General features: G+C 47.2%; 1 protein-coding gene across 1 annotated transcript; it reads left to right on the top strand.

The window, feature by feature from the left end:
* Positions 1-13,312: 13,312 nt before the first annotated feature.
* Positions 13,313-13,840, top strand: LOC112874253. The gene has a single exon (XM_025937515.1). It carries the CDS (start codon positions 13,511-13,513, stop codon positions 13,712-13,714), a length of 204 nt encoding a protein of 67 aa, XP_025793300.1. The 5' UTR covers positions 13,313-13,510; the 3' UTR covers positions 13,715-13,840.
* The last annotated feature ends 253 nt before the right edge of the window (positions 13,841-14,093 follow it).

Raw genomic sequence — 14,093 nt, 5'->3', positions numbered from 1 at the left:
AATCTTTGAGAATCCAATCGCCTTCAGATTGGCTGACTTTGCCGATGATGATAGCACTCGGCATTTATACTCTATCATGATTCGCCCTTGCTTCCTTCCAGTTGGCATGAGCACCTCCAATAGAATCATCAAGCCAGATTATGAGTTTTACCAGCCAGTTGTAGTAGCCCGGCAATTTGGTCTTGGGCAAGTTCCTCCCCACTTCTTCCTTCACCATCTGACAATGAGTAGAGCTGATCTGCCCGATATTCTCACCAGCCGAAGATGCTATAGCCTGTTCACTAATCTTCACATCCCAATCCCCGTCGACTTATCATTCACTTTTTCGGCTATTGGCTTCCAAAATTGGTGGTCAATGTGGAAGGTTCACGTCTTTCGGAAAGCCTTGGGGCCAATGCTGCAGCAGATTGACGCTGAGTATGAAGCCCCTCAGGAAGAGGTATTACCATCAGTTTAGTACTTCTTCATGATTCTGCTTGACCACTTCTCTAATTCCGTTTATTTTCTTTGCAGCAGGAGGATGGCCCGGAGCCCAAGAACGATGATAGATCCACTTTCAAGTTCTCACTGGTTGCTCCTGTGGTCCTCTTTGGCAGGGACGCACCTCTCCTGTCAAAGGTCATAATGCAGATCCAGCCAAATTCTGCAAAATTGGCCTCCAAGCGAAAACGAGTCTCCGACATTGCTGGCCCCTGAGCCCAAACTAAGGCGAGGAGGATGGTTGTCAGGAAGATTCAAAAGGAAGCTGAACCATCTTCTATCGATCAAGAAGCTCCCAACGTCAACCAGGTTCGGATTGTCCCTTTAGAATTGGTCCTCTAAATAGGTACACTTTGGCTCAATTGTTCTTTCCTTGCTTGCAGGCTGATATCGTGGATGTTTCCTCTGGGGAAGAGCAAGCGCGCCAAGAAAATCCAATCCTAGAGGCTCTAGAGAATCCTGCAACGATAGCCGACACCTTGATCAACCTCCAGGATCCGATCCTAGAAGCTCCAGCGAATCTTGCAACGATGGTTGATACTTTGGTCAACCTTCAGGACCTGCAGGAGCCGATTGCCACCTCATCGGCTATCAGCCCTTCTCAAGAAAAGGTGCGTTATATCTCTGAGCCGTTCGCGTCTTCCTTTCCCTATACAGTACTAATTTTCTGCCATATTTCAGGGCTTGAACCTCTCAGAGTTGCTCTCGTTTGACCCTGCATCTGTTGGCTTGGCCATACACGAAGCAGATGATCATCAACCACGGCCGACTGGTGTTGCCAGCCAACTTCTCTGCATAAAGGATCTGCTCTCAGCTTCAATTGATGCTTTGGTCCAAAACTCCGATGAAGTGAGGCGAATTATTGAGGAGATCAAGCCCCAACTCCCGGAAATCCTTCAACTCAAGCTCTAGCCAACCGGACATCTTCCCTTCTTTCGGGCGAAGGTAGAAAAGGCTCGGCAAAGGATTGAAGCTCGTCGCTCATAAGCCCCCTTAAAAGCCGATATTGCCAAGAGGTGCCGACTGCTCAACAAGAAGAAGGCGGCTCTGGACGCCAAAACTGACACTTCTGCACATTCTCAAAGGCTTCAACTTTTGGAGAAGGAGTTAGAAGACCTCAAGGCAAAGGTCTGGGCAACCGAGCAGCGCATCTAGGATGAGAAGAACCTCATAGCCCGCTCCAAACAAGAAGCAGAGAATCTGACTGCCCAGCTGAAGATAGAGCTCACAGAGTTGGGTGTTTTGAGTTAGCAGATAGTGTCAGGTGAGGACAAGGACAATGAAGCAGTGATTGCTGAATTTGATCATGTCCGTCTTGCAGCTATCGCAGCCATCGATGAGTTCCTTCAGTAGACTACTTTGTAATCACCTTTTGTAATCCTTTGTCATTCAAAACCTGCATGTACTCAAATTAAAATTCTAAAGTCGAAGGTTATACATCGGCTATTTGACCAACTCAGTGCGTTGGGTACAAAATATGTGTGTTGTTTTTTTTATGGGCCGACTGAATGTATCGGCCCCCTTTTCTTGTGTCCAGCCTGATGCGTAACATCGGCTTTCATTTGTACGGGCCATCTGAACGTATCTGCTCACAGCCTGATGCGTAGCATCGGCTTTCACTTGTACGGGCCAACTGAATGTATCGGCTCACAGCCTGATGCGTAGCATCGGCTTTCACTTGTACGGGCCAACTGAATGTATCGGCTCACAGCCTGAAGCATAGCATCGGCTTTATTGCCCATCATCCCACATACTTGGGAAGTATTTCTTGAGATGTTGACCATTGACCGCCACTGGGAACTTGACGCCATCTAACTCCTCAAGCATATATGCGTTCTCAGGTAGGACTTGGTCAACTCTATAAGGCCCATGCCAATTGGGAGACCATTTGCCATACGCTGCATCCTTAGTCCCCAATGGTAACACCGCTTCCCAAACCAGATCTCCGACTTGGAATTCTTTTGGCTTGACTTTCTTGTTGTACGCGCGGGCTACCTTGGCCTTATTTTCTTTGATCTTCTCAAGTGACCAAAGTCTGAACTCCGTAAGGTCCTCAATATTGTCGTTCATCAGAGCAACATATTCTTCAGCTATTAGGTCATTTTGAAACACTACGCGTCTCGAGCCGGCCGTAATCTCACATGGTAATACAGCCTCCTATCCATACACCAGATGATAAGGTGAAGTTTTTGTTGCTCCGTGGCATGAAATACGGTATGCCCACAATGCCTCTGATAAGACTTCATGCCAACGCCTAGGATGCTCATCGATCTTTCTCTTGATCCACTTAATAAGGCTCTGATTGGACGCTTCAGCTTGTCCATTCACTTGAGCATAGTATGGAGATGATCTGATCAGCTTGATGCCCATGTCAGTAGTGAATTTTTTGAGCTCCTCTGATATGAAGACCGACCCTCCATCTGTTGTGATGGTCTGAGGAATCTCGAACTTGTGAATGACATGTTCTTTAGCAAAATTAATGACGTCCTTCGATGCCACTGACTTCATAGGGATGGCCTCCACCCACTTGGTAAAGTAGTCCGTGATGGCCAAAATGAATTGGTGGCCTTTGCTAGATGGAGGATTAATTTTGCCTATCATGTCCATACCCCAACCTTTGAATGGCCAGGGTTTGATGATAGGGTTCATTACTGATGTTGGTACCATCTGTATCTTCCTGAACCTCTGACATGCATGACATCCTTTATAATATTTGAAACAATCTTCAAGCATGGTGGGCCAGTAATACCCCGATCGCCTAATCAGCCACTTCATCTTATGAGCCGATTGGTGAGTCCCACAAGTGCATTCGTGGACCTCGTGTAAGAGCCGATTCGATTCAATCGGCCCCAAGCATTTAAGAAACAATCCTTCTAAAGTCTCGTAGAACATGTCGTCCCCTATCAGGACGTACCTCATGGTCTTGTAACGTATCCTCTAAGGTGCCCCCCGAGTTGGATCCACTAAGTAATTAAAGATATCGGCTCTCCAGTCACCTTATTCCAGCAGGTGTACCTGAAGATCGGCTCCGTCTGCCACAGCCTTATATCCCGAAGCCATCTGTGCGAGATCATTGGCCTCTGAATTTTGTATCCTTGGTATCCAATAGAAATTTATATAACTAAATTGGGCCATCAGCTTCTGACATTGTTCCCATAAAGGGAAAAGCGACTCGCTTTTGCACCTGTATTCTTCTATAAGCTGAGAGATCACCAGCTTTGAATCCCCAAAAATTTCTACTGCTTCCACTCCGGCCTCAAGAAGCAATTCCTTACGTACCGCTTCATATTCTGCTAAATTGTTGGTGCAAAGGGTAGGCAACCTGATTGAAAAAGAATATGCTACCCCCTGAGGCGATACAAGTAGGATACCTATACCACATCCCTCCCCACAAGCCGATCCGTCGAAGTACATAGCCCATGTGCGCACGGAGAGCGCTGCTATGTCAATATTGATCCTTTCTGCAATAAGATCTGCCAGTGCTTGCCCTTTGACTGCCTTCACGGGTTGGTACCGGATATCGAACTCTGATAGTGCAAACATCCACTTTCCAAGTCAGCCTTTCAACACAGGAGCCGATAGCATGTGCTTGATAACATCTGATTTGCAGATGACAATCGTTTTGGTAGATAGTAAGATATGACGAAGCTTTGTACAAGTAAAGAACAAACAAAGGCATAACTTTTCAATCTCAGGGTACCTGGTCTCCGCATCTAGCATCCTTCTGCTGAGGTAGAACACAACCCTATCCTTGCCGTCTTGCACTTGTATCACCACTGAAGCGATGGAGGCATCCTCAACTGATAAATAAATGTAGAATGGCTTATCCTGCTGGGGTGGAACCAACACGGGTGGTTTTGACAAATATTCTTTGATCTCTTCAAATGCCCATTGTTGCTCTGCCCCCTAGCGAAACTCATCGCTGGCTTTAATCTTCACCAACTCCATAAAAGGCTCAATCCGCCCGGAGAGATTGAAGATAAACCTTCTGACAAAGTTGATCTTGCCAATGAGTTGTTGGAGCTCCTTCTTTGTAGTGGGTGGCACCATTATTTTTACAGCTTCTTGACTCTTTAGGCCGATCTCAATTCCTCTTTCATGAATCAAGAAACCTAGGAACTGACCGGCCGATACGCCGAAAGCGCACTTCTCCGGATTCATCTTAAGCCCGAACCTTCTGGTTCATTCTAGAACTTGCCGTACGTCTCCTAAGTGTCCCTCAACTGATGCAGATTTAACCACGACGTCGTCAATGTATATCTCCACCAACTTGCCGATCAGATCGAGAAAGATGTAATTCATGGCATGTTGACACGTGGCGCCGGCATTCTTCAACCTGAAGGTCATGACCACATACTCGAACAATCCTATTGCCCGGGTACTCTGAAGGCAGTCTTGTGTATAACCTCCGGAGCCATGAAAATCTGGCTATAGCCGGCGTTGCCATCCATGAAACTCAAAATCTTATGACCAGCAGCTGCGTTGATCAATGTCTCCGCGACAGGCATCGGGTATTCGTCCTTCGGAGTAGCTTTGTTGAGGTCTCTGAAGTCCACGCAGACTCGCCATCGGCCTTCCTTCTTTTGCACAGGTACAACACTTGAAATCCACTCGGCATACCTGCACGGCCTGATGAATCCTACTTCTAGCATTTTCTCCACCTCTTTCTTGACTTCTTCTAGAACTTTAGCCTTCGTTTGTCGCGCTCGCTGCTGAAACGGCTGAAATCCCTTCTTAAGAGGGAGCCGACGCTCGACTATGCTCTTATCCAGCCCAGGCATCTCCGTGTAATCCCAGGCGAAGCAATCTGCGTACTCCTTCAGCAAAGCTATCATCAGCTCTCGTAGACACGGGCTTAACTTTTTGCTGATAAATGTTGGTCGTGGCTTATCCCCAAGACCAATGTCAATCTCTTCGAGCTCGTTAGCCGATGTAAACCCGTATCCTAGCTTTCCATCATCTGTCAAGTCAATGCTGCAAATGGACAAAGAATGTGACAAAAAAAGTTTCGGCCGATCGTTAAGGTCGGCCGCATTATAACCTTCATTAATCCTTGAAACTTTACAATTGATATATGGCCGGCTGCTAGAGCGGGCCTCCTTGTAATTGCCATGATTATGCAAAACACTCGTCATCAAAAGTTTACATTTTATTTTTTGGGGCCGATCACAGGGATCAGCCTTGCCAAGTGCGTCAGAATAGCTCGCTCTTGATGTTTTGTCTACTCTGTAAGGCCAGTGGATAAGACCAGCCTCACCCCATTTTTTGTAGCTTCCACGCGATCACAGCCTTCCAAACTGATTCATGAAATCGGCTCTTGATCTTCTGCGTCCCAAATGCTCATGGCGGCGTGTGAAATCTCGATCGAGTCATCCGCATGAACCACCTCTACTTCGTCCCCATCCCACTGAATCAGACATTGGTGCATCGTGGAAGGAATACAACAGTTGGCGTGAATCCAATCCCTCCCAAGTAGGACGGTGTAAGCACTCTTGATGTTGATGATGAAGAAAGAGGTGGGGACAATCTTACTTCCCACGGTCAGATCCACATTAAGGACGCCTTGTGCCTCTGATGTCTGGCCGTTGAAGTCGCTCAACATGATGTTGGTCTTGATTAAGTCTCCAGTAGAATGCCCCAACCGACGCAGCAATGAGTAAGGTATTATGTTGACCGCTGCACCGGTGTCGACCAACATCTTGTTGATAGGCTGGCCGTTAATGTAACCCTTAAGGTATAGAGCCTTCAAGTGCCTATAATTCTTTGCTCGGGGCTTCACGAATATGACTGGCCGTGGTCCCAAGTCAAGCTGGGCTACTGGTAACTCATCACGGTCTTGGGCGTGGAACTCCACGGGGAGTACGAACACCATATGCGTGTCAGCCGATGTCTTCGCATCGGCTCTTGTTGGCTTAGGACGCCACTCTTTCTTAGGAGGGCGCGATTCCCTTTTCTGGGTATGGTGAACCTTATCTACCAAATTCGGGCGCGCCTTTCTTAGCATCTCAAGATATTTGGCCTCGGCTTCCTCCAAATTGCGCAGCCGCTATACCCTGCGTTTCTGGAAAAGGTTAAGTCCATCAGGGCACCAGTGCGGCCGGTGACATTTATCCTCCTCCTCTTCAAAGTCCTTCCTTTTGCGCGGTGGCTCAGTTTGCTCATGTTGGAGCGGCACAGGTCCCAAACGCTGAAACACCAAGACCCCTTCTGCATCACGCTTCCAAGATCTGCACTCCGGGCAATTGTCGACAGTAGACAATCGGCTCATTCCGGAGTCCCAGCAATACTTGAAGAATGGGCAATGCCAATGGTCACGTGCATCTTCACGCTTCTTCCCAGTACGGTGCTCGTATTCTTCACCCTCTGATTCATACTAGAGACGTTGCCAATAGTGGTATTCATACTTTTTGAGGAGATGAGCGAAAGTCGGCCGTTGATTTCTGACGTGTCTCACTTGCTCCTCAGTGATGTATTCTTTTTCCCCCTTTTGGGACCAATCGCAGGGATCGGCCTCTTCATTCCTTGCATAACGACATGGCACAGACTCTGCCATATTGATGCCAAATGTGAAATCCAATTGTCGTCTCGCGGATCGGTCACAACCCTCTACCATGTTCACGCTTGGGAAAGGCTGGGTGTCGACCTTCATGGCATACTGACCTAAGATCAATCGGCCTTGTTCAATAGCCAATTGGATCTGTCGATGGAGTTCTTTGTAGTCGCTGGTGTTATGGGTTAAAGAATGATGCCATTTGCAGTATGACCTCCCTTGCAGCTCTTGTGCTGTAGGAAACTTACAGCCTTTAGGTAACTTCAACTGCTTTTCCTTCAGTAACAGATCAAATATCTGCTCAACCTTGCTCACGTTGAAGTCAAAACCCTTTGCAGGTCCCTGCTGCTTCACCCACTTACAGGACACAGGATTTGCCCCCCGAGTCCACTCTGCAACTGCTGCTTCTTGATCATCCCCAGAATCTTCAGCGTCTTCTACGTCGATCAATGTTATCTGACGCTTGAACCTGTCCTGGTACAATTCTAGGTGGCGCTGCTCATATGATGTCAATTTCTGCATCAAGTGCGCCAAAGAATTGAACTCCAATTGAAAGACCAGATCCTTGATCGGCTTCACTAGTCCCAAGGATGCCAACTCGACCACCTCCTTTTCTGAAATTCGGGTCGAATAGCATCGATTCTTGACTTCCCTGAAGCGCTGGATATACTCTGCCACAGATTCCCCTCGCTTCTGCCGGACTTGTGCTAGATTAGCAATCCCAGCCTCCGCAGCTTCCGAATGGTATTGTATGTGGAACTGCTTCTCCAGCTGCTTCCATGTATGGATTGAGTCAGGACCCAACGAAGTGTACCATCCGAAGGCTGGCCCTGTTAGAGATTGCAAGAAGAACCTTACTCGCAGAGGATCCGACACTGAGATCATCCCCAATTGCGCCAAGTATCGGCTCACATGCTCAATAGAGTTGGACCATTCCGACCTACTGAACTTGGTGAACTCAGGGAGCCAATACTTGAGTGGCAGAGGGATCAAGTCATATTCACTTGGATACGGCTTAGTATAGCTGATTGCTCGCCTTTTCGGTAAAATACCAAATTGATCCCTCAAGATGGTACTAATCTGATCCATAGTTTGAACTCCTAGGACCGAGTGCGTGCTGTCATGACTCGGCCTAGTGGCATATTTAGCTAGCCACGCTTGCTTATCGGCATCTATTCCAGAAACTCCTTCAGTTGCCCACTATGCCGAATATACCAGGTTGTTGCTGTCTGGTATATATGCACACATGTACCCATGTGGAATTTCCTTAGGTGGCTCACTGAAGAATTGATGATCCATAGGGTCACCTCCCATCTTGTAGATGACGTATGCTGGTGGACCTTGCGATTCTGGAGCTGTGAATGTATAGGGCAGTGGTGGCCTGACCTGGAACGGCAATTCTCCTTTGGGACTCCTTAGGGCAGGTCCCGATGGAGAGTACTGATTCTTCATAATCTCTCTTGGACCACGCGCAGCGCGACACGCTCAAAAGCATTCACCAGGCTCTCAGAGTCCCAATGCAGTGAATGAGCCACCATGTAGTTCACCTCCTGGCGCAGAGCTCTGGTGCGATCCTCTGAAGGGGTAGAAAGGTCTACGTCATCAAGTGCGCCTTCAGGTGAGAACCCCTTCCACCTAACGCCGTGGTGGCGGGTTCTCTCAAAAGAATTGATGAGATCGACTTCGAAGAGAGCCTTGATTTCATAATACTTCTACTTGTGCTCAGCAGGCAACTCCTCGTACGTGATTGGCTCCTCCCTCGACATCCCAATGGCGGAAGTTGATGTAGTTGATGAAGATGGTCCCACCGGGCGTGCCAAAATGTGTTGTTGGTCAAAACCTACCGGCGAGCAGCGACAGGCAACACGAGAAGCCAGGAGGCTCCCGGGACTGCTGGTGGGCCCCGGTCCCTCGGTCAACGGCCCAAGACCCGGCACACGACCTGGCGTCTGGGTTGCTAGGCATGCCACCTGACCTTGTACCTAATCAGGAAGGTGTATAAGTGATTTCAGTTAGTTTCCTGCATGCACAGACACGTTCAAACATTAGTCCGAGCCGTGATCGGCTCATCAAGTGATCCCCGATATCGGCTGTAAAGAGCCAATTGTCTTCCAGTATCAGATTGGATCTAAGTATTTAAACAAAGCACGTATATCTGATATTAATATAAACTTGCTCTGTAATCAATAAGCTAATTCAATCTACGACGGTTAAAGCTTTCACCACATAACCGGAGCATCCTACGCGTAGTTAAGCCTAACAGATACGAGAGATAATAGAATAGCAACCTAAACAGAGGCCTAAAAACCAACAGAAAGCTGATTCCCGGAACAATCCCTCTTTAGATTAATATAAAGCATCAAACGTACTGCCGGATCATTTAACTCGTTTGAAGGGCATAACCATGCGGATATTAAGCTAAATCTTTAATGAACAAAGACTAACCATAACAGATTGGATCTACTAATCGAAACAGAGTAAGGTGCTGCCCTTACAATCGAGGCGGGCACGAGGACAGCTAAACGCTTATGGGTGACAAGCAATGCATGAATACAGTATGAAAAGCCGATGCATCCCTATAAGCGTTAAGATTACTAGTGTTACTCACCATCAACAACGCTTCAATACGAGAAACACAAAGATAAATAGGTAGGAACGATGCTGTCCCGATCACGTGAAGCATAGCACTTACCCAAGAGAAACTCTAGAACAAGGGTGGCAATGCGCTGAGATCTTGTTTGTGAATGATTGTTGTTTCATTCGTAGTCTAGGGTACATATTTATAGTCCGAACTTGCCTCTCTTAACTAATTCTGACCAACTATGATACGAATCTTGACTATCTCTATCCAAACTAACTTAAACCCACACACCTATCTAAATACATGACCAATCCTGACCTTAAACCGCCCACGTAGAAGCCGATTCGCAAGCCCATTACAGTTATTTTTTTGAGCTCATCTTGCTCGCGGCCCTCCTTCTGACCCGGCCAAATTATGGCGATAAGAACCTGACAAGTGGGCTCCAGTCGATCGGACCTCCCACGTGGTAGGCCTGACTAATGGGCCCAAGATGACCAGTCTGGACACTGCATGCCACACCATCAATATAATGATTATTGAAAGGAAAACACCTAGCCTAAACACAACTAAAGATGTGGCGTAGGGGTAAGGAGGGCTATAGGCTTTTACCAGCCAGGTCCCTAGTTCGATTCCCTCACGCGATGAGTTTTTTTGTAAAATTTCAGTTTGCAGAGTTGACCGCGGCTGCGAGGTGGCATGCTGACTGGGCTGCAGGCCTAGCCCTGTTCTCGCCACGGTAGCGAAAAAGAAGAGTATTTGATAATTAATAGGCCAAATACCATGATAGAATAACAAATTGACAATTAGCTCAATGGTAATTGCACATGCATCTTAATTTTGAGGTTGCAAGTTCAATTCTTGGTCATGTTGATTTTTTTGTTTTTTTCTAGTTTATAAAATTTTGTGCCATATATTTGATAGATAGGCAAAAAGGACTATGATAATTTTTAATTTATTGATCGTGATGAATTTCATGAAACGTCATTGTGTTGTGGGCCGGATCATGATGAAATTAACAAAACATCACAGTGTTTTGGACCTAGAACCTACAACTTCATATGCATGACGGAAATCAGAGAATCGTCCTAGATGGTGCATCATTGTGATGTTTTTTGAAAATAACATGGAAAGTTCGCCATGATCAACAGATTTCTAAGATAAGGCATGAATAACTTTTAGCATTTTTAAAATGTTAGGATATCTCTCTAGTAAACTACAATATTTCTCTAAGTAAACTGCAATATTTCATAGCTAGAAGATTTAGAAATTAGAATATTCAGAATTAGATTCCAAAATCGAAATAATTTTTAAAAAAATTAGAATAGTTTTTCAAAGTCTAGAGCATTTTTCTTGTGACCATGAAACATTTCTTTTTTAATTAAAAAGCATGTTAGCTTTGAGAAAATTATTGTAAGATAAAGTATCTAAAACAAGCTCAAATTAGATCTCATTTTAAAGATATTACAGTTTAAAAGAACACAATAAACAATCCAAATTTAATTTGAGTGGAGGCCCCGATTTGAAATCTACAATTAAACCAGATTGGCGATGGAAGCTTCACTGAAAGAGCAGCGTTGTAGAAGAATTTTTTGGAAGAAGCAGCCCGCAGCCCATGCACAGTGAAGTGCAACAACTATCATCGTAACATATACTCCGTAGACAACTAGCGTCACACTTGCACGCCCCATTCCTATCGACATTGGCGTATAAAATTATAAAAGAGTAAAATGCACTGAAGGTCCATCAATTTGTGAGAGGCTATCACTTAGATCCATCAACTTCAAAATTGTATTTCTAGATCTAACTTGTAATTTATGTCATTTAGGTCCACAAACTTTGAAAGTTCATTCCTAGGTCGTAAATTTGTAATTTATGTCACCTAGATCCATATCCCTCCAGCTAGCTAGCCTTCATGCACTGATATCACACCAACATGAATTTACACGGGGCTCGCACACTGCTGGAGTTTTGCCAGAAAGGTCAAATTTGAGCTCCAATTTCGAATCAAGTGCATAGGAAGAGGAGAGAGGAGGGATGGAAGACTTATCTTGGAGGCTATTGACATGTATTAGGATTAAAAGGGGTTACGAACTGCCATAGGTGAGTTCTGAAGGTTAGATCTAGATATGATCTCGTAATATGGGTGGAGAGGAGGGGTGATGGCTTGGGAAAGGTGGAGGAGATCACAGAGGGACTCAGCACCATGTGTATCGTGGTAGGGGATATTATATCATCCATGGCGTGGGTGGCTGGATATGGTGGCTCCAAGTGTTGTGGCAAAAACTCGTGACGACGTTAGACTTGGGTCAACTCATAGTGGTTCTAGGTGAAGGATTGAAAGATATTCATGGACAACAATTTCGGGGCAACATTTGTGGGCGCGTCTGTAGCCACACGACTGCTCATGGATGAAGTTAATGGACCTAAAAATGCACTTTCGGAGTCTGTAAATCTAAATGACATAAATTATAAGTCTAAACCTAAAAGTACACTTTCAGAACCTATGTTTTCAAAGTTATTGACCTAAATGACACTAATTACAAGTTAATAAATCTAAAAATGCACTTTTAAAAATGCACTTTTAGAAAAATGCACTCTTAGAGTTTATGGATCTAAATAACACACCCTTAAAAACCCTTATAAATTGGTGGACCTCTTATGCATTTTACTCATTACAAAATCGGCTCGAACGACTCTGACCAGAACCGGCAAACAACTCTCTACTAGTTCAAATCTATCCCCAAGCCCTTAGACACGCCTCTAAGGTGTTGTTTGGTTCAGCCTTAGTAGCTGTAACATTAAGGTAATTAGAAAGCAGTGCTATCTGTTATAATTTAAGGGATTGCAGCATTTGTTTGGTTCATCTCATGTAACAGGATTGAATACCACCCACAAGATTCCTGAGGCGGCGGGAAGAGGGACAGGACGAAGGTGAGGCAGTTGGTGGCAGCGTTGGAGAGGTTCAAGTTGGACGAGGCAGCGAGGACGGATTTGGCCGTGGAGACGGCGGGCGTGATGCAGGCGCGGAGCACGGTTAGCATGGCGCCGAGGAGGTCGGAGGCAGAGGCGTCGGAGTCGGAGCCGGCGCTGGAGACCGTGGAGACGCAGGCTGGCTGGAATCGGGTGGCGTTGCAGGCTAGGAGGACGGCGAGCGGCGCCGAACCGGAGGACGCTGATGCCGCGGACGGCAACGGGGTGCCGCGGTGGTGGCGGCGGGTGGAGGGGAGATGAAGAAGGAAGACGAGAAGAGGGAGGAGGTGGGCTGAAGGAGGCGGCAATTGTTGATGGTTGGATGGCTTGTGTTGCGCGTGCGACTGGGAGGGAGGAGCGGAGTCACCACTCGAGTGTGTGGCGTGGTTGTCGGCGGCGGCGGGGATCGCCGGTGCTCGTCGCGTTACGTGCGAACTCGTGAAGATTGGAGTGCGTTGTAACGGGATCGCATAACGCCGGACCAGGTGCGGTATCAACTTTACACAATACCGCATCGGATCACGCTGTGAACCATTTACATGCTAACCCAACCAAACATATCTAACGGAATCCGATGGCGCCGTAAACCGTTTACGGGGCAAAATGGCCCAACCAAACACCACCTTAAATGTTTCAGAGCAGGAAGAGTCGCCACAGCTGTGGTATTTCAGCACCAGAGTTTCTTCTCCAGTGCCACTCAATCAATAGTCGCCACAGCCAGCGTGCTTACCGCGTAAGGATCGAATCCGCTTTCCTCCCCGACCTGGCCGGAATAAAGCATACCTCCAAACGGAGACAGCGACCGCGCCAAAGCCCAGTCCCAAATCCACACCCCGCCAACTCTGAAGCTGCAGCAGCCGCCGAGAAAGGAAACGCAAGGCGGCGAAGGGAAGATTGAAGAGCTAACGAGGGGAGCCGACGACGGAGACATGTGCCTCGTGCTGGTGTGCGACGAGCCGGAGCGAGTGGTGGCCACGTACCAGGCGCCCGGGCGGTGCCCCTACTGCGGCGGCGGCGTGGTGGCGGCGGATGTCGAGAGCGCGCCGCGGCTCTGCTACGTCCCGCTCTGCTTCCGCATCCGCCTTCGCTTCTACTGCTCCCTCTGCTCCCGCCGCCTCGTCTCCGTCGCCTGACCGAGGCCGGCCAAGCTTTGTGCGAGTGCTCTGCATGCGTACGGAGTAAGCAATAAGGCGTGCGTCGAATTCCGCATGTACTGAACTGTCTTAAGAAATCATGGCATAATTAAACTTTTACTAGTACGATCTACGGGTCCCGGTAAACTCTTCCGTGCCATGATCCTTGTATTTGTGCACTGAATGAACTCGGCGCGAATGACAGCCGAGCGAGGATGAGCGCCCACGAAACAGGGCCAGGATTGCTTCACTTTTGCCCAGATTATTGGAGACGAATTCGTCAAATTGCAGGTGAAATTTGGAAAAAAAACAGCATCCCGGGGATGAACAACAAGCTGCTGTGATCATCTCTCCGAGCCGAAATGGCCAAGAAACTGAC

This window comes from Panicum hallii, chromosome 1, assembly GCF_002211085.1.
Source record: "Panicum hallii strain FIL2 chromosome 1, PHallii_v3.1, whole genome shotgun sequence".
Classification (NCBI taxonomy): domain Eukaryota; kingdom Viridiplantae; phylum Streptophyta; class Magnoliopsida; order Poales; family Poaceae; genus Panicum; species Panicum hallii.
This window is presented reverse-complemented; position numbering and strand designations above follow the sequence as displayed.